The 20,504-nt window shown below is 46.4% G+C and overlaps 1 protein-coding gene across 1 annotated transcript in view; it reads left to right on the top strand.

The window, feature by feature from the left end:
- Nucleotides 1-20,504, top strand: part of XPO7 (exportin 7) — a 59,399-nt gene that overhangs the window by 16,291 nt on the left and 22,604 nt on the right. Inside the window, exons 3-14 of the mRNA XM_081922958.1 lie at nt 486-579; nt 5,108-5,274; nt 5,657-5,722; nt 6,820-6,924; nt 8,555-8,720; nt 11,743-11,816; nt 12,074-12,193; nt 13,501-13,647; nt 14,684-14,856; nt 15,798-15,991; nt 17,237-17,342; nt 19,779-19,914. Coding sequence (XP_081779084.1) covers nt 486-579; nt 5,108-5,274; nt 5,657-5,722; nt 6,820-6,924; nt 8,555-8,720; nt 11,743-11,816; nt 12,074-12,193; nt 13,501-13,647; nt 14,684-14,856; nt 15,798-15,991; nt 17,237-17,342; nt 19,779-19,914 — 1,548 coding nt within the window. The remainder of the gene's footprint in view (nt 1-485; nt 580-5,107; nt 5,275-5,656; nt 5,723-6,819; nt 6,925-8,554; nt 8,721-11,742; nt 11,817-12,073; nt 12,194-13,500; nt 13,648-14,683; nt 14,857-15,797; nt 15,992-17,236; nt 17,343-19,778; nt 19,915-20,504) is intronic.

Raw genomic sequence — 20,504 nt, 5'->3', positions numbered from 1 at the left:
AGGAGGGGGACTAAGACACACAGATAAGGCAGGGAGTCTTCCGCCCTGAGTTCTTCCTAGAACCCATAGAGGTATGAAGAGGGTGGAGCAAAGACAGACAAGGCGAATAAGTCTCGAGTTGCTTGGGAAGGACATGGCGGGGGGGGGAGAGGAGATTTAGAGAGCTGTGGGAAGGTGGGGGCCTGCAGTCCTCACTACTGCCTCAATGGGACAAGGCCTACTTGGAGGATTTGCTGTGTTCACTAGGCCTGAGCTGCTTTCTTTTCTTTTCTTTTTTTTAAGCTGCTTTTATTTCTTCGAATACAGAGTTTACTTCACTGACATATTGTAAGCTATTGCTGACTGGTTCCCAGTTCATGCCTTAACACTGCCTCACCATTGTGAACATACTTACATCCTTGACCTTTGACAATCACTTGCAAAACTTTGTCATTTCCTGTTTTTGCCTACAATTTAACCATTTGCTTTCTGTTTGTGTTTTACAGTCGTCTTACTCCCAGTTATTGGCAGCTACATGCCTTACGAAACTGGTGTCACGCACAAACAACCCTTTGCCCTTGGAACAGCGAATAGATATACGTAAGTAGAAGAAGAGAGCCAGCATGCCCAAGACCGAAATCAATGACATGAGGAGTTTATAAGATGTCCATGGTATTAAAAGAGGATGCCAAAATCTACAGTTGGGCAAACCAAAATATCAAAAACGTGCAGCAAGCTTTTGAGTTCTCCCAAGCTTTTCATCAAACAAGATGTTACACAGGGGAGAAAAGTGAGGAGGAAAAGGGTACAAGCACAAGACATTGTGTACAAGGTACAAGCATTAAGATCAGCTTGTAGGCCCGGGTCCAAGATAGTGGTGACTAGCTGAATAAGTCTCTCCCAGGTGTTGCAGATACTAGGTTGCACACCTAGGATTCTGGGATAAAGAAACAATGGCTGCTCCTCAACACTGAGAAACTGACGTTGGGTGTGTAATCCAAACCAGTGGTGATAAACCTGTGGCCCTCCAAGTGTTCTTGTACTACAGTTCCCATTGCCTCCATTGATCCCAATGGTCAGGGATGATGGGGTTTGCTGTAGTATAGCAGCATCTGGAAGGCTGCAGGTTCCCCTTCCCAAATCTTAAATGAAGCACACATGTTCCCAAGCAGAACATCTAAACTTCAATTTATCTGAGAGATGGGTTAGCCAGTGTTACACCATCCCCAAATCTGAAGTTTAGCACTTGGGAGGGACTTATTCAGCCTTAATTTCTGTCTTGGGGCTGAGAAAGCAAGCTGACATTAGTGTCTCAACAAAAGCCTGATTTTTGCATTTTATTTTTCTTGTCCCCCCCTTATCCCGTGATCTGTGTAGCATCTTAGCTGATGAAGAGTTCTGGAGAGTTGTTCATGGAGTTCAGTCGATTATGCTTGGCACAGTCCTGTGACAACTGGCTGGTCCTAATAACAGTATTGCCAAACTGGATTTTGGAGTTTTTCTTATAGACCAATGCAGCTACTTTTTGCTTTTTAAACTTTGGAGAGTGCTCTGTACCTTTCCTGAATGCTAGCCTTCAACTATTCAGTCATTTAGTGGCACGATGCTTAATCACTATGCTACTAGTATGTGACTTTTTTTGGCAAAGTTTTTTATAAAAAACAATTTTTAATGTATATTAAACAGAGAGAACAATTATAACAACAGATAAAAATTAAAAGATGGAAAACAAAGCTATAAAATAGGCACATAGAATGTGTACAGTAGCACATGGGTTAAAATAACAAAGTAAGTAAAGAATATCAGCCTTCTCAGTATTATCAAGTATAGTTCCAGATATGTTAGGCTTGTGACAAGCGTTGTCTTGAAAATGACCAATTCCCCTGTATATGTCATAAAAAATGCCAAATTATATAATAAGTGTCTGGAGGTTCTAGTCCTTATCGGAATCTCAAATTATGCATCATTTTCTCCTATTATAGCTATATTACAGAGTGAGTGGTACCAAGTGTTCACTGAAAAAAAATTGGGCTGTTTTCCATTGAGTTGCAATTACCATTTGTGCTGCCAAGATCATATATAAGGCCAATTATTTTAAATGTTCCATTCTTCAGGATACATTTTGTCAAAACTACAATTGCATGTGGCATGTTTTTCTAGGGGAGTTATGGGTTGGCCTTGTCTTATTGCATAATTATTTAAAACATGTTTACCTTTCCTTTCCTTAAGAAGCCCAATGCAACCTGCTAATGTAAACTGAAACAATCACTTGTCAAACTTTTTTAAATGGTTAGCTATTATTAAGTCCAATAAGCCACCCATAAAGTGTTAAAATAGGCTAGAAACACAAGCAGCCATTCGAAAATAATTTAACCACAACAATTACGTACAGTCCAATTGCATCTTACATGGAGGCTCAATTCCTAGGGTTCCACATATACTCAAAATTGTATATAGCCAAGCCCATGGAACACTTACCCCCACAAGCACATACAGTGGTGCCCCACAAGACGAATGCCTCGCAAGACGGAAAACCCGCTAGACGAAAGGGTTTTCCGTTTTGGAGGTGCTTCGCAAAACGAATTTCCTATGGGCTTGCTTTGCAAGACGAAAATGTCTTGCGAGTTCCTGCGGGGTTTCCCCCCCCCTTAACAGCTGATCCGCTAAGCCGCTTAACAGCTGATCCACTAAGCCGCTTAACAGCTGATCCGCTAAGCCGCTTATCAGCTGATCCACTAAGCCGCTAATGGGCTTGCTTCGCAAGACGAAAAAACCGCAAGATGAAGAGACTCGCGGAACGGATTCTTTTCGTCTTGCGAGGCACCACTGTAGTGACCCAAGTGGACCTGGCAGAAAAATAGCTTTTAAACTCTCTTCCTTGCTTGGAGGACAAGGGCTACTTAGTGCACTAACTCCAGCAGGCTAAAGATGCTTGCACAAAATCTCATAGGAACTCTGATGTCCCCATGAGATCTCGCAAGAGCATCATCCCAGAACCAATGTGCCAAGAGGGCCTTACCCCACAAGCAAGAGGGAGAGCTTAAAATCTGTGCTTGGAAACCCCAAGTGGACCCAGCACCGAAAGCGCTTTAAAGCTCTCTGCCCTTGCTTGCATTTAACTTGCTAAGTTTCAGCCAGGCAGCCTTCAACTACATTGAAATCACACAAGTTAAATATGCACAAGTACAGTCATATCTTGGTTTTCGAACAGCTTAGTTCGCGAACGTTTTGGCTCCCGAATGCCGCAAACATGGAAGTGACTGTTCCTGTTTGCGAACTGTTTTTGGAAGCCAAACATCCGATGGGACTTCTGATTGGCTGCAGGAGCTTCCTGCAGCCAATCAGAAGCCGCACTGTGGTTTCTGAACATTTTGGAAGTCTAATGGACTTCTGGAACGGATTCTGTTCGACTTCCAAGGTACAACTGTACAGTGGACGATCGGGCTGCGGACATGATCTGTGTGGGAGGCACGTTCGCAACCCTCAGCGTTCGCAACCCGTGACCCACACGTCTGCACATGCACGGGTCACAATTCGGCGCTTCTGCGCAAGCACCGAAACCCGGAAGTAACCCGTTCCGGTACTTCCGGGTTCGGCGCAGTGAGCGACCCAAAATCACACAACCCAAAGTGTCTGTAACCCGAGGTATGACTGTACTTCAAAAAGGGACCAACCCTTTATAGCCCAAAAGCCTTCTTGAAAAGGAAGATTATGTTCATCCCATGGAAGGCCACTAGAGGGGGCAAGATGAGTGTCCCTTGTGGAGGAATTGCAGAGCCACTCACAGAGAAGACCCACTCTCCTTGGTCCCAACTAAACATATCTCTGAGGCGGTTGATACTCACAGCAGGGCCTCTGACACTCGTCAGCAGGTGGGCAGGTCCACACAGGGAAAGGTCATCCATCGGAAATTCTGGTCCCAAATCATAAAAGGCTTTCAAAGTCATTGCCAGCACTTTGAATTAGGCCCAGAAGCAACTTGGTAAGCCAGCTTGGCTGTGTCAGTAAGGTGGCGGCACGCTTTGTCTAGGCAGCCCCTCTTCAGCAGCCTGGCCACGGCATTGTGGAACAATTGTAGCCTCTGGGCCCTTTTCAAAGGCAGCCGTACGTAGGGAACTCTTTGTAGTAACCTAAACATAAATGGGTGGTATTCAACTAAGTTTTACTCAAGTGTATAGATCCACCGAAATTAATGAACATGATTAAGTGAGGTCCACGAATGTCGGTGGGTCGGAGGTTAGTTGAAGGCTAACCAACGTATTTATGAGTCACCCTGAGCAAGTCTTTCCTCAAGAAACTTGCTCTGAGGTTACTGTAGGTAGATAGAGTAACTTCTGGCTAATGACAGAGAAGTGGACGCTTGACCTCAGAAGGGTTTGGATCTTTCCAGAGCCACATGTTTCCCCCCTCACCATATCCTTTCCCAACGCATTCCATATGTGGTGTGGGGTCCTCAACATATAGCAGCTAGCATGTGCATGCCTGTGTAAAAAGGTAAAGGGACCCCCTGATCATTAGGTCCAGAAGTGGCCAACTCTGGGGTTGCGGTGCTCCTCTCGCTTTATTGGCCGAGGGAGCCAGTGTACAGCTTCCGGGTCATGTGGCCAGCATGACTGAGCTGCTTCTGGCAAACCAGAGCAGCGCACGGAAACGGCGTTTACCTTCCCGCGGGAGTGGTACCTATTTATCTACTTGCACTTTGACGTGCTTCCGAACTGCTAGATTGGCAGGAGCTGGGACCGAGCAACGGGAGCTCACCCCGTCGCGGGGATTCGAACCACCAACCTTCTGATCGGCAAGTCCTAGGCTCTTGTGGTTTAACCCACAGCGCCACCTGCGTCCCGCATACCTGTGTAGGAATTACAATAAATGTCCCGCTTACTCCTTGGTTTGATATTATGTAGTCGCCAGGGACACCCAACAGGCACAGCTATAGAAGCATAGAATTGCAGAGAGAGAATGGACATCAATGGCCGTCTAGTCCAAGCCCCTATGGTGGCTTTTCTGTCTTGCTGCAGCAGGGGGGAAAGTTGTTTTAAAAGGTCAGCTTCAGGAGATGCTTTATTTATCAGTTTTTGGCTCCTGCCTTTGCCATTCTGCTTCATGTGGATGTTTCCGTGTCTTTCAGGGAACTACGTGCTCAACTACCTTGCCACCAGACCCAAGCTGGCAACTTTCGTTACGCAGGCACTAATTCAGCTCTACGCCAGGATCACAAAGCTGGGCTGGTTTGACTGTCAGAAAGATGAATATGTTTTCAGAAACGTCATCACTGACGTCACAAGGTTTTTACAGGTTGGCCGTTTCCTCCGCCCCACCCGTCCCACTTGGCGTATGTCGTGGTTTCACCAAGAGGCTTCCCGGGATGCCATCAGGCAGTCGTCACCAACCTAATGCTCTCTAGCTGTACTGTTAACTCCTAGCCATCAAGGCCATTTGGCACTGGGGCTGATGGAAAACCCGTCAAGGTGGTTTGCAACAATAAATTTAAAAAATGAAACACAATAATAGAGAGTACCCAAAATGTTAAAACCAAAAACCATCAATGCACAGTACAAAATCACTTCTGCCCAAGGAATCTTAATTGTCTCTCTTTGTGTGTGTGTAGTAACATTTGTCATCTTGCTGCTTTGACCTCCCTTGTCATTCAGTCTGACTCTGCCTGTTCCTTCTCCAGGACAGTGTAGAACACTGCATCATAGGAGTGACAATCCTGTCTCAGCTAACAAATGAAATTAATCAAGTAAGTGCCTCAGCCTTCGCCAGTAAACTCAGTGTCAACGCTTCTCCTTTGGATTGCTGCTGTATGTTATGCACCGATTTCATGTCTTTTGGTGGTAAGAAATTGAGCACTCCCTCCAGAGATTAGTCTCTGCTATCTCAGGCTTCGTTTACACCTCTTCCCTATCCAGAGACTCAGAAGGGCACTGCTTTCTATGAAAAGCATTAAGTGATGGTGACCCAGACTTCTTCCTCAGCCAAAAGTCCTCATTTCTTCAGTAAGAATGGCAAAGCCACTCTTTGCAAAATTGCAAATAATCACCCTCTTCCTCCAGCTTTTCCTTTCCAGGCATTTAGATGGCTCAGCCTGCACCCCATGCAAAGGAGACAGTCAACCTCAGTCGGGAAACTTGGGCATTGCCTGAATGCTGCCAGGCTGTCACAGTTTTGTTCTGCAGAACTGTAAATCTTTGAATGGTCTTCTTAGCTGGGATTCCTGCATTGCAGGCTGTTAGACTAGATGGCCTTTGGGTTCCATTCAAACCCTAGAGTTCTATGAAATTAGTACTCTAGGTGGTTAAAGGGTAAAGGGACACCTGACCATTAGGTCCAGTCGTGGCCGACTCTGGGGATGCGGTGCTCATCTCGCTTTACTGGCTGAGGGAGCCGGCATACAGCTTCCGGGTCATGTGGCCAGCATGACTAAGCCGCTTCTGGCGAACCAGAGCTGCGCACGGAAACGCTGTTTACCTTCCTGCCAGAGCGATACCTATTTATCTACTTGCACTTTGACGTGCTTTTGAACTGCTAGGTTGGCAGGAGCAGGGACCGAGCAACAGGAGCTCACCCCGTCGCAGGGATTCGAACCGCCGGCCTTCTGATCGGCAAGTCCTAGGCTCTGTGGTTTAACCCACAGCGCCACCCGCATCCCCCTCTAGGTGGTTAGCATGCTTTATTTACTGGCAGAGGGCAGTATATGGGGTGTTCTGCTGTTTCATGTTTTTCCTTTATTGAGATGTTTACTTTGACTCTGCACTCTTTAACAGACACTTGAGTTCTAATGATCTCTTTCTCTCCCTCTGTCTCTGTCTCTCTTTCCCTGCTCCCCACCCCACCCAGGCAGACACTACACACCCACTGACCAAGCACAGGAAAATAGCCTCTTCATTCCGAGATTCATCTTTGTTTGATATTTTCACTCTCTCGTGCAATTTACTAAAACAGGTGATGTGAGAACAACTTTTTTGGGGGGGTGGAACTTTGGACAGTGTTTTCTTCTAGCTGTGGGTTTAGGACCCTGAAATTGCTTCTGTGAAGAATGCTCTGTCAAGCAAACACCTGTGTGGTTTTAAATTAGCTGAGCTGTACTGATGAGAAATTTAGTTGTCCTGAAAAGGGAACTAAATAATAATAATAATAATAATAATAATAATAATAATAATAATAATAATAATAATAAAATACCTTTATTGTCAATGTACAACCTGTGTATAATGAAATTAACCAAGCCTCCCCCCCCCCCCCACAAACACTCGATCTCATCGCACTCCACACCAACCCCGAAAGTCAGTTGCACTATTATTATTTTACGTTCAGCAGCCTGACAGCCCACGGATAGAAACTGTTTTTTAGCCTGTTGGTACGACTGATTATACTTCTGTATCTCCCCGAGGGTAGAAGATTAAAGAGGTGCTGGCCAGGGTATGAATCGTCCCTGAGAATTTTTCTCGCTCTCCTAAGGCAACAATCCCATGCGATGTCATCTAACGGGCTCAGGGAACAGCCCATGATATCATGTGCTGTGTTCACCACCCTCTGTAAAGACTTTCTGTCCGTGGCTGTCAAGCCAGCATACCACACTGTTATACAATATGAGAGGACAAGAAGCAGTGTTGGGTTCAAATCCCCACTCAGCCATGAAGCTCACTTTCGGCCAGTCACTCACTCTCAGCCTCACCTACCTCACTGGCTTGTTGTGGGGATTAAATGAGGAAGGGGAGAATCGTGTACACCACCTTGGAGAAAAATGTGATGTGTGAATGCAATACAGTGGTACCTCGGGTTAAGAACTTAATTCATTCTGGAGGTCCTTTCTTAACCTGAAACTATTCTTAACCTGAGGTACCACTTTAGCTAATGGGGCCTTGCGCTGCTGATTTCTGTTCTCATCCTGAAGCAAAGTTCTTAACCCGAGGTACTATTTCTGGGTTAGCGGAGTCTGTAACCTGAAGTGTTTGTAACCCAAGGTACCACTGTAAATAACAAAAATAAAGCAGCAGAAAATTGAGGGTAGGCACTGATTAAAAGTCATGTCTTTTTACATGGTTTTGTATGTTTTGTAGTATTTTATGCACTGAGACTTGCCGATGTTTTTGTTTATTATAGATTAGTAATTCTTTATTGTAATTGATAAGTGTAAACTGTCTATTATTTGCTGATGTTTAATTTTACTGTTTACTATTAAATTCTAGTAGATTATTGACTATTGCTTTATTTAAGTTGTTTGTTTTAAAGTTATTGTGACTTTATATTGGATCAGATTGTTATGATTAGTGTTCAATGTTTTATTATGTTTTTGTATGTGTTGGATATAAAACCCAACCAGATGGGCTGGGTATAAATAAATAAAAACATTATTATTATTTATTAAAACTGAGCTCCACAGGAAATAAAGGTCCACTTTTTCTTTTACTGTAAGATTGGGGCATTCCAGTGTTTCTGGTAGGGGAGCCTTGAGATGAAACCTTTTTCCTTTTTCACTCCAGGATTCCCTTTTCCTTTAGGCTTGGCAGCTGTCTTGAACTCTGCCCATTAACAGATGTGGTTTTCCATTCTATTTTTCTTCTTCTGGTAGGCTTCAGGGAAAAACCTGAACCTGAACGATGAAAGCCAGCACGGCCTCCTCATGCAGCTTCTTAAGCTCACACACAACTGCCTAAACTTCGACTTCATTGGTACATCCACAGATGAGTCCTCAGATGACCTTTGCACCGTGCAGATCCCCACCAGCTGGAGATCAGGTAAAGCGCCTTTCTTCCCTGCTCCTGCCCAGCCGTGAGAGGCTTTGGGGAAGGGAGCTGTGTGAGGGGAACTTGATCAACAGCAGGTGTGACTTTGCAAGCTGTGCGCAGTCTTCCCATTCTCTCTGAGTGACCAGAGTGCTGATAGATCCCCGCTTCAAGTATTCCTGTGCTGGGGCTGTTGAGAGTTGTACAGTGGTACCTCGAGTTAAGAACTTAATTCGTTCTGGAGGTCTGTTCTTAACCTGAAACTGTTCTTAACTTGAAGCACCACTTTGGCTAATGGGGCCTCCTGCTGCTGCTGCGCCGCTGCACGATTTTTGTTCTCATCCTGAAGCAAAGTTCTTAACCCGAGGTACTATTTCTGGGTTAGCGGAGTCTGTAACCTGAAGCGTCTGTAACCCGAGGTACCACTGTAGTCCAAAACATCCAGAGGGCACCAGGTTGGCACAAGTGAAGCGCTTTGAATGCTCCACGCTGTAGCTTGTGTGGATAGAGATGAGTATGGAGGTGTAAAATGTCTAGAAATTGGTGCCTGAGTTTTGATTTTTTTAAAATACAGTCATACTTCGGGTTGAAGTTGCTTCAGGTTGAGTGCTTTTGGGTTGCGCTCCGCGGTGACCCAGAAGTAACGTAACACATTGCTTACGGGTTTCTCCTCTTGCGCATGCGCAGTCAAAATGACGTCATGCGCGGAAACAGCAACACGCACAGACACAGGTTGTGTTTACTTCAGGATGTGAACGGGGCTCTGGAACGGATCCCATTCATATCCAGAGGTACCACTGTACTTACTTTCCTCTTCCCTCCCTGTCCCCTTTCCCTTCCATGTGGTGAATGAATAAATGAATGGATGGATGTTTAGTGCAACTTTTACCATCCTAGTGTCTCCTCTAGGTTTTGGACTGACACTCGCATTGACCGCAACTGGCCAGCAATGTAGTGGGGGCAGTGTTGAGAGCACAGCCCCACATGCTGAGGTTGATGGGAATTGTAGTCCAAAACGTACTGAGTGCACCAGGTTGAAGAGGGCTGGTTTAGTAGAGGCTTTGAAAACAAAGAGCATAAGACGGCACTTTTAATCAAGGCTGTACTTGATAGTTGCTGCTCGGTTCATGCCAATTAAAAAAATTATCTCCAGAATGACTGCCTCCCTCAATGGGGAACCAGCATGGGGTAGGGGGGAGGATCTTTCAGCAGAAACATTCTGCAAATAGCATTGGTTTTCTTTTTGTTGTTGCCTTAGAAAGAAAACAGTTTGCTTCTGCATGCTAGGTTCATTCAGCAGTGGCAGCTGAATATTAGAGAATTTTCTTAATGTTTGTACAGTGGTACCTCTGGTTGCGAACGGGATCTGTTCTGGAGGCCCGTTCGCAACATGAAAAGCCCGCAACTTGAAGCGCCATATCTGCACAGGTGTGCGGCGTGATTTGGTGCTTGTGCGCATGCGCGATTTAGCGCTACTGCGCATGCGCAAGCAGTGAAACCCAGAAGTAACCCTTTGCGGTACTTCTGGGTCGCCGCGGGACGCTACCTGAAAAAAAACGTAACATGAAGCAAACATAACATGAGGTATGACTGTATTGAAGTCTGAAAGCTCTGTGTTTCCAGTCTCAGCTCTGGGTGGGCGGTGATGTTTAAAATTTCTGTACCGCCTTCATCTGAAGATCACAGGGCAGTTTACAGCAGAAAAACACAGAAATACACCCCACAGTAACAAACAAAAACACAGTTTAAAAGGCCATGGTTTGTTTAATTAGGCAAAGGTCTGGGAGGAGAGGAATGTTTTTGCCTGGCGCCTAAAGATACAGTGGTGCCTCGCTAGACGAAAAGAATTCGTTCTGCTATTCTCTTCGTCTAGCGTTTTTTTCGTCTTGCGAAGCAAGCCCATTGACAGCTTAGCGGATTAGCGCTACAGCTGTCAAGCGGCTTCCAGCGATCAGCTGTTAAGCGGCTTATCAGCGGAACAGCTGATAAGTGGCTTAGCGGCTTAAGAAAAGGGCGAAAAAAGCGGGGGGAAACCCGCGGGGGGATGCAAGATTTTTTTTGTCTTGCGAAGCAACCCCATAGGGAAATTCGTTTTGCGAAGCGCCTCCAAAACGGAAAACCCTTTCGTCTAGCGGGTTTTTCGTCTTGTGAGGCATTCGTCTTGCGGGGCACCACTGTACGTAACAAAGATGGCAGGCGAGCTTCCCTAGGGAAAGCATTCCACATGCAGGGAACCACTTTTTATATATAGATAACTCCTGGTTTGCTTCCTTGTGACACATCAGCTTTAAGTCAAAGCCTCATTTCACACTGAATTTAAGCCAAGCTATATGTGACATGAAGGGACACGGGTGGCACTGTGGGTTAAACCACAGAGCCTAGGACTTGCCGATCAGAAGGTCAGCGTTTCGAATTCCCGCGACAGGGTGAGCTCCTGTTGCTCGGTCCCTGCTCCTGCCAACCTAGCAGTTCAAAGGCACGTCAAAGTTCAAGTAGATCAATAGGTACCGCTCCGGCGGGAAGGTAAACGGTATTTCCGTGCGCTGCTCTGGTTGGCCAGAAGCAGCTTAGTCATGCTGGCCACATGACCTGGAAGCTGTATGCCAACTCCCTCGGCCAATAAAGCGAGATGAGCGCTGCAACACCAGAGTTGGTCACAACTGGACCTAATGGTCAAGGGTCCCTTTACCTTACTATATGTGACATGAGAAGAACCATTCATGGATCTCCTGAGGTCTTTCAGCATCTTTAAAAGCCGTTGAGAGTGGGGATTAGGGTCGTGGTGCTGCAGATTGGCCTTCAGTTTTAGAATAATAGAGTTGGAAGGGACCATGTGGGCCATCTAGTCCAACGCCTTGTAATGCGGGAATCTTATAATGATCATAATGATGCTGAAAGACCCATCAGTGCCAAGGGCATTGGTAGGGATGCTGCGCGGAGCAAAGCTGAAGGCCTGAGATAGTCACGAGTGCTGGGTTGAACCACTTTGCCAGAGTTTGGGTATCCACAGTGATGTGTTGTTTGTTTCTTCCAGCCTTTCTAGATTCCTCAACTTTACAGCTGTTTTTTGACCTGTACCATTCCATCCCTCCTACGTTTTCACCTCTGGTGAGTGTGGCATTCCTGATTTATTGGGCAGGGGCATACGTTCCAGGGGCATACATCCCCTTGAGAAGATTCACAGGGTGGATTTGATCACCCTGTTGGGAGATCAGGAGGAAGTTTTCCTCCCTCCCTCCGCAAAATGGTTACCTGCTTGTTTGCATTGTCCTTCCACAACCTATTCCAATGCAAATGTGTATTTGGTTTCTATTTTATTCCAGACAACTTACGGTTCTCCCTCTTAATCATCCTCCTACCTTTAGGTCTTATCGTGTCTAGTGCAAATCGCCTCTGTACGTAGGTCCCTATTTAACAATGCAGAAAGAGCGAAGTTCCTGTCTCATCTAGTTGATGGTGTCAAGCGAATACTGGAAAACCCTCAGGTGAGTCTGTCAGAACTGTGGGTGGGAGTCAACTCTGTGTGTGTGTGTGTGTGTGTGTGTGTGTGTGTGTGTGTGTTTTGTCGCAAACTGCCTCTTGAAGCTTGGAAACAGTGGAGATCCAGAGGCCCATGGAACTGAGCAACAGGTGGTAAACTAGCTGGCAACCAGGGCAAAGCTTAAGAGGGTGAATAAACACAAAGCTTCATCATACACGTGGTTAACTGTGGGCAGGCAAAATCGGAGGAAAAATAATAAGTGGCTGTAACTGAGAAAATGTCCCAGGATTGAGATCCGTCAGTATGTGTGTGCTTCATACTGAAACCAGCAACATTATGTGTCGAAAGATTTTTTTGGCAAGTCTCTTTGCTGAGCTCTGCAACCTATAGTACACATGTGTGTTTATTGCCGTGTTCACTCTTCGGTTTTTAGTCACTCCTTCCATATCCACTGACCGTGCTCTGTTCTCATTGGACTGTTATTCCAGTTGTTGAAAACCACTGGAGAGGAGAGTGCTCTTGCACAGGTTTCCGATTGGAACATCTGGTTGGCATTGTGAAAAGAGGATGCTGGACTAGATGGGCCTTTGGCCCAACCCAGCAGTCTCTTCTTATGTTTCCTCCCACCCCCCCATTCTGGTCCCCCCCCCACTTCTGCAAACCTTTCCCCCAAGTTGCTGATTCCTTCTTGTCTGTGGATGGTGCCTTTTGTGGTAGGTAAAGGCAGGAACTTGGAACAAGGTCTCTCATTGTATATCTGTTTATTCTGCTAGATAATAAGAAGCTACAAAGAGATGCAGGTCACAAGAACCTCAGCCTACTCCAGGCTTCATAAAGTTCACCCGACCATTAGCTGCCATTCTTGGTGCACAACAGGTTTGAGCGACATTGCTGTGCCCCATCTGAAGACAAGGGCAGCTGTTGACTCCACACTGTGTGCCAGGCTGGTTCATGGTGGTAGGACGCCCACCACCGTTGCAGAGCGAGTCAGAGGTCTTAGGTGCTCAGTTATTTAGTGCCTGAACAAATTAGTGTTTCGGATACTGTACTTAATGGCAGCCCCTACCACCGGCAGTGTTGGGCTGCTGTTGCCTAGACTCTCAGATAGACCCATTCATTGCATGCCACAGTGATGAGCCTTCACTAGTCCCCAGCCATGGGAACAGATGTTTTTTGTGCTGTGCCACACTTTTAGGTTGTGAACTGCCCTGTGATCTTCAGATGGAGGGTGGGATACAAATTAAATAATCAATCAATCGTGTTTACTGATTCCTGTGCCATGACCCATTTCGAAATGTGTTCCTTTCCCAGAGCTTGTCAGACCCAAACAACTACCATGAGTTCTGTCGACTTCTGGCCCGCCTGAAAAGCAATTACCAGCTCGGGGAGCTGGTGAAAGTGGAAAACTACCCTGAGGTCATCCGCCTCATTGCGAACTTCACAGTAACCAGCTTGCAGGTGAGAAGCTGTGTGGTTTGGCACTGTGTGCGTGTGTGTTGCGGAGGGAGGGTCTTCAGCAGAGGGAGAGCACCCAAAATCACACTGCAAACTCGTTAGGTTGAAACTGAGAGGGGAGTGGTGGGCGGCTCTCTCAGAGTCTCCTGCTGTGGGTATATAAGGTGCATAAGGTAATATTGTGCCCCCTGTCATTCAAGTAATATTGTGCCCCCTGTCATTATGCAGAATTGCCTTGGTTTGTTCCTCACTGCACAGCATTTTAGCTCATTCAGAACAGAAAACACTTCCAACCATGCAGACCACAGCAAGGCAAAGCATACCGTCTGTTAGGGCCACCAGTCTTCGAAACATCCCCTCTCCCCATGTGTGGGAAACGTACTGACGTTAGGTAGCCTGCATGTGAGGGAATTTAGAAAGTGTGTGAAAGGATATTGTTAGGAGAATCTGCTTACTGTATGTTTCTGTAAGATTTGTGTGGGGGGAAATCTCAGCCTTGGGCCTGTTTGATAGAAAGTAGACACTGAATTCTTCTTGCTTAACCAGGCACCCAGCTCTGATAATGCAGGCATGCTTTTCCTCTGAGAATGTGACTTAATTTCTGCGCATGCGTAAAGCTAAGGTGAGGGAGTGCCTCTGTATAAGCTACTCTTGTTCCGACCAAATAAAAGCTACCGTAAGCGTTGCAACGGGAGTGGTGAATAGAAGAAAATCCGCTACCTTGGCCAGTGTGGCAGAATCTTGTTTGATTTTATAAAAATGGAGGAGCTTCCTTTGTTGTATTCAGGTGCTGAGATGCATGACACCCACCAAAAAAAATAAGGATGTTCAAGGTCCCAAGTACTGACTTTAGGTTCCCCTTTAGAAGCATACAGGTGTCCAAACAGATCTGCACTGTGCTGCTTACTCTACTTACAAATGTTGACGGCTGTTTGCTTGAATGGCTCCCGTGTCCTTAAGCCCAAAGGCTGGGGGTTGCGGTGGGGGACGCTGGCCAGCCCGCAAGTGGCATTCCGTTTCCTCCCCTTTGTTCCTACAGCACTGGGAATTTGCTCCGAACAGCGTTCACTATCTCCTGAGCCTGTGGCAGCGCCTGGCAGCGTCCGTTCCTTACGTCAAAGCCACAGAGCCACACATGCTGGAGACATACACGCCTGAAGTCACCAAAGCTTACATCACCTCCAGGCTGGAGTCTGTGCACATCATACTGAGGTAAAGAGGCCAAGGGAAAAGTGGTACTCAAGGAGTGGAGGGAGAACAGCCTGCACAAGCCCTTGTTTGGTACCTAAGCAGTTCAGGACCCAGTTATCTGAAGGACCCCTGTACCCATACATACCTACCCAAGCTATAAGCTTGGTCCTGCGGCTGCTGTCCAGTGCACTGGTGAAAGCTGTTAGGTTGGTGAGTACCAACAGCAGCGCCTTTTTTGTGGTGGCCCCCTAACCCTACAACATCCTTCCCAGGGAAATACACATGACTCCCTCTCTCATAGACCTTTTTTTCATTCTGGTCTGTGTTGGGGTGATTTTAGGGTTGCTGTGTTTTAAGAACTTGGTTTTATCTGCTTCATCTGCTCGTTTGTTTTTTAAATGCTTTACAACTTGGGGATTTTAATATTGATCTGTTGTCGTGGGAGTTATTACCCACACAAAAATATGCTGTGGTTATTTTTTTACTTATCAGTCTTATTTGTAGCCCCCTCTTATTTGAATGCTCTCAGTCCCAGAGTGGGGAGGAAAGTAAAAAAAAAAATTAAAAACCATAGAAAAATGATATAGAAAAATTACAAAATCATATCAACAGGACCAATAAACAGCTAAACAATTCTATCGTAGGGTAAACAGGTAAAATTGCATCAGCATGAATGAGTGAGTGAATGAATGAATGAATGAATGAATGAATGAATGAATGAATGAATATTTCCAGTTTAACAAAATATGGGTCTTGGGCTCAACAGAGCTGCCAGGTAGTGATTTACAGGTGGATTTGCTGGCCTCCTCCAGAGAGTTGCCACAAAACAACCACATAGTGGGCCTTGCCTTACAGCCTAGAGGTGAGAACCGAGCTGCGTTCTTTGGGAAACAAGCTTGATCCACCTTCTGGGAGCAGCGTTTGACTCTCTCTTCCTGCCTTGCTGCTTGCTCCCCATGCAGAGACGGCTTGGAAGATCCGCTGGACGACACGGGCCTGGTGCAGCAGCAGCTAGACCAGCTGTCCACTATCGGGCGCTGTGAATATGAGAAGACGTGTGCTCTCCTTGTGCAGCTGTTTGACCAGTCAGCTCAGTCCTACCAGGAGCTGTTGCAGAGTGCGACGGCCATCCCTGTGGATGTGGCTGTGCAGGAAGGTGAGGGCCCAGAGATCAGCTGCATCACTCCCGTCCATCACAGCAAAGAAGATTTCGGGGAAAGGGGTTGTATAGGGTGCTGCTGCTTCTTCACCCTTTAGCCAACCCAGTGTCCTTTTAAGATTGTGACCCTTTGTGCATATTTTAATTAGTTTGTCATGGGTATTACCTGTGAATTTTTCAGGTTGTAAACTACTTTGAACAGATCTTGGAAAAGGGGGCATAAATTGCTTTCCTCCAGAGATTTTGTCAGCAAAGCAGATATGGCATGCAGCAGGAAGGGACTCTGTTTTGCTGCCCTATCTTGCATCATTTGCTGCAAATTACAGTATGTGTTGCAGTAATGGAGCAGTGGAAATGGCAAAGGATTTTGGGACAATAAGAGAGTAGGTGGCAAGTTTCAGCTTAAGAGAAAAATATCAGAGGAAAGGGGCATTAGAACCTATTAGATGCTGGTTGAAACTGCTGAGGAAGTGCTGACATAATCTACCTTTGAAGGTGACCCGGAAACTACAACTTATCCAGAATGCGGTAGCTAGACTGGTGACTGGGAGCGGCCGCTGAGACCATATAACACCGGTCTTGAAAGACCTACATTGGCTCTCAGTACGTTTCCGAGCACAATTCAAAGTGTTGGTGCTGACCTTTAAAGCCCTAAACGGCCTCAGTCCAGTATACCTGAAGGAGCGTCTCCACCTCCATTGTTCTGCCCGGACACTGAGGTCCAGCGCTGAGGGCCTTCTGGTGGTTCCCTCGCTACGAGAAGCCAAGTTACAGGGAACCAGGCAGAGGGCCTTCTCGGTAGTGGCACCCGCCCTGTGGAACGCCCTCTTACCAGATATCAAAGAGAAAAATAACTACCAAACTTTTAGAAGACATCTGAAGGCAGCCCTGTTTAGGGAAGCTTTTAATGTTTAATAGGTTATTGTATATTAGTGTTCTGTTGGAAGCTGCCCAGAGTGGCTTGGGAAACCCAGCCAGATGGGCAGGGTATAAATTTAAAAAATAAATAAATCTGCTATTTAAAGCCACTGCTTCTAACTATAAGATCAGCAGTGCAACAGATTGTCAGGAAAACAGTAGAAACTCATTCCCCCTCCTTTTTTCAGAAGTAGAGTGGTTGAGGTATTTTTAGTATGGACTGTAGATGCAAGGGAATCCCACCTTCCCCAGTTGTTGGACCTTGATCTTAGCTTTTCAGGGAAACACTTATGTGGATCAGGACTCTTGCTCTTCTGGTTTCAGGACGCCTGACGTGGCTCGTCTATATCATTGGGGCTGTGATTGGTGGCCGAGTGTCATTTGCCAGCACAGATGAGCAGGACGCAATGGACGGCGAGCTGGTTTGTCGGTAGGAGCCGTTAGATTCCTTAGCAGCCCTGGTTTCTTCGTGGTGAAAACACTAGAATATGGAAAAGGCCATAATGAAGAGCTGTTATCTGGGATTGCTGGCTGGCTGGCTGGCTGGGAGAATTAGTGGCACAGCTCTGTGGCTGCTCTTACCTTCAGGGTTATCATGAGGGCTGTGTACTGCACAAGTTTGAACTCCGAGGGACGTCCATCCCAGAATTAGTGGAAACAGAATACAGTGGTGCCTCGCAAGACGAAATTAATCCGTTCCGTGAGGCTCTTCGTATAGCGGTTTTTTCATCTTGCGAAGCAAGCCCATTGACAGCTTAACGGATTAGCGCTATTAGCGGTTTAGCGGCTTTTAGCGATCAGCTGTTAAGCGGCTTAGCGGCTTAGGAAAAGGGGGGGGGGAACCCCGCAGGAACTCTCAAGACATTTTCGTCTTGCGAAGCAAGCCCATAGGGAAATTCGTTTTGCGAAGCGCTTCCAAAACGGAAAACCCTTTCGTCTAGCGGGTTTTCCGTCTTGCGAGGTGTTCGTCTTGAGGGGCACCACTGTAGATTATACAAAGACTGCTTTCACATAGAGAGGTTCCTCTTGCCAAATACAAGTTGTGCATTCTGGGGTAGAACATAATTAGGAAAGTGTAGAAAACGCTTCTAAAACAGCAGAAAATGTTGGGTGCAAAGCATTTTGAACTTGACTGAATACTTAAAATTCCACACAGGTCAGGGATCCCTGAGAGTCTTTTAAGCCCTAGTAGTGGATTTTCTTCAATTAATCCACGCCAGTTGCGGCATCATCTCTGATCATGCATGCATGCTTTTCCTCTGAGATTGTGCCTTAATTTTTCTGCTTGTGTAAAGTTAATGCACAGGAATGCCACTAGATATGCCTGTGTTTACTCACAAGCCTTTGAACGCTGCTTTTGTGAGTTCCCAATGGTCGCTGTTGTTCTGACCAAGTAAAAGTTGTTTTAAACATCACAACTGGAGTGGTTAATCAAAGAAAACCACTACACCCTCTTTGGCTCAATCCTACCTAAACTTTTGGGCAGTTCATTGAGTCATTTTCAGCCTGTAGAGAGCACAGAAGCCTGACTGAATATTCCCCCTGCCCATGGATATAACTTTTTATTGCATGCTGCTAGCTGGTGGTTGGACACCAGTGAACTTGAGCAAGTCCTGCGTCTCAGAGGCACCTTCCAGTGGTGATTATCATGGCCGCAGGCTGCCTAACTGCCCAGTGGCTGCATCTTTAGCCTGGTGTCCAGTGACACAAGTGTCTGCCCTACAGTTAGCCCCCTCTCCTTGTGTCGAGAGTGTGTGCAGAGTTCTGCAGCTCATGCTGTTAATGAATGCCTGCATTTATTCAACATCTTTATCAACGACTTGGATGATGGACTCAAGGGCATCCTGATCAAATTTGCAGATGACACCAAACTGGGAGGGGTGGCTAACACCCCAGAGGACAGGATCACACTTCAAAACGACCTTGACAGATTAGAGAACTGGGCCAAAACAAACAAGATGAATTTTAACAGGGAGAAATGTAAAGCATTGCACTTGGGCAAAAAAAAAAAATGAGAGGCACAAATACAAGATGGGTGACACCTGGCTTGAGAGCAGTACATGTGAAAAGGATCTAGGAGTCTTGGTTGACCACAAACTGGACATGAGCCAACAGTGTGACGCGGCAGCTAAAAAAGCCAATGCAATTCTGGGCTGCATCAATAGGAGTATAGCATCTAGATCAAGGGAAGTAATAGTGCCACTGTATTCTGCTCTGGTCAGACCTCACCTGGAGTACTGTGTCCAGTTCTGGGCACCACAGTTCAAGAAGGACACTGACAAACTGGAACGTGTCCAAAGGAGGGCAACCAAAATGGTCAAAGGCCTGGAAACGATGCCTTATGAGGAACGGCTAAGGGAGCTGGGCATGTTTAGCCTGGAGAAGAGGAGGTTAAGGGGTGATATGATAGCCATGTTCAAATATATAAAAGGATGTCACATAGAGGAGGGAGAAAGGTTGTTTTCTGCTGCTCCAGAGAAGCGGACACGGAGCAATGGATCCAAACTACAAGAAAGAAGATTCCACCTAAACATTAGGAAGAACTTCCTGACAGTAAGAGCTGTTGGACAGTGGAATTTGCTGCCAAGGAGTGTGGTGGAGTCTCCTTCTTTGGAGGTCTTTAAGCAGAGGCTTGACAACCATATGTCAGGAGTGCTCTGATGGTGTTTCCTGCTTGTCAGGGGGTTGGACTCGATGGCCCTTGTGGTCTCTTCCAACTCTATGATTCTATGATTCTAACATTGGGGTAACAAAGAGGCACCCTTTCCTCATGGCAGGGGCAACCTCAAACTTGCTGGCTAAGTACTGAGCCTCTGCGATGTTGCATGACCTTCAGTGCCCACCCCCTCACTTGTTGCCTCTCTAGGGTTCTTCAGCTCATGAACCTAACTGACTCGCGCCTGGCTCAAGCCGGCAATGAGAAGCTTGAGCTTGCCATGCTGAGCTTCTTTGAACAGTTCCGGAAGATCTACATCGGAGACCAGGTGCAGAAGTCTTCCAAGGTAAATGCCTCCTCGGCCTCCTAGTGGCTTTTATGTTTTCGGACCTACCTGCTCTCATGCCATAATGAAAGGCTCCACCTGCGACTGCTTTTTCGTGAGTTGCTGGCTGTTGGAAGTCGGCCACGGTTAAGGCTAGCGGCCAAAGCAGAAGTCAAATGTTTTCATCTTGCAGCTTCTCCGTACCCAAATCGAGAGGTGTAGGGTGCTTGGAGGAATTCCAAGTGAATGCTTCTTCCAAATGGGGAATACCAGGGTGGGGTCTGGGCTAGACAGAGGGCAGCATGTGTGTGAAGCCCAAAAGAGCTACCCCACAAGCAGCAGGAAAGAAAGCCTGTGCTCTATATAGCTATTGATGGCTACTAGCCACAATAACTATGCTTTGCCTCCACGGTTAGGGTTCTGAATACCAGTTGCTGGAAAGCACTGGAGGGGAGAGTAGCTCCTGTGCTCAAATCCTGCATAACCACAGTGAGAACAGGATGCAGGACTAAACGGGCCATTGGCCTGTTGCAGCAGGCTCTTGTACAGTGGTACCTTGGCTTAAGTACTTAATTTGTTCTGGAGGTCCATTCTTAACCTGAAGCACCATT

This window comes from Podarcis melisellensis, assembly GCF_964234715.1.
Source record: "Podarcis melisellensis genome assembly, chromosome: 8".
Lineage (NCBI taxonomy): Eukaryota > Metazoa > Chordata > Lepidosauria > Squamata > Lacertidae > Podarcis > Podarcis melisellensis.
This window is presented reverse-complemented; position numbering and strand designations above follow the sequence as displayed.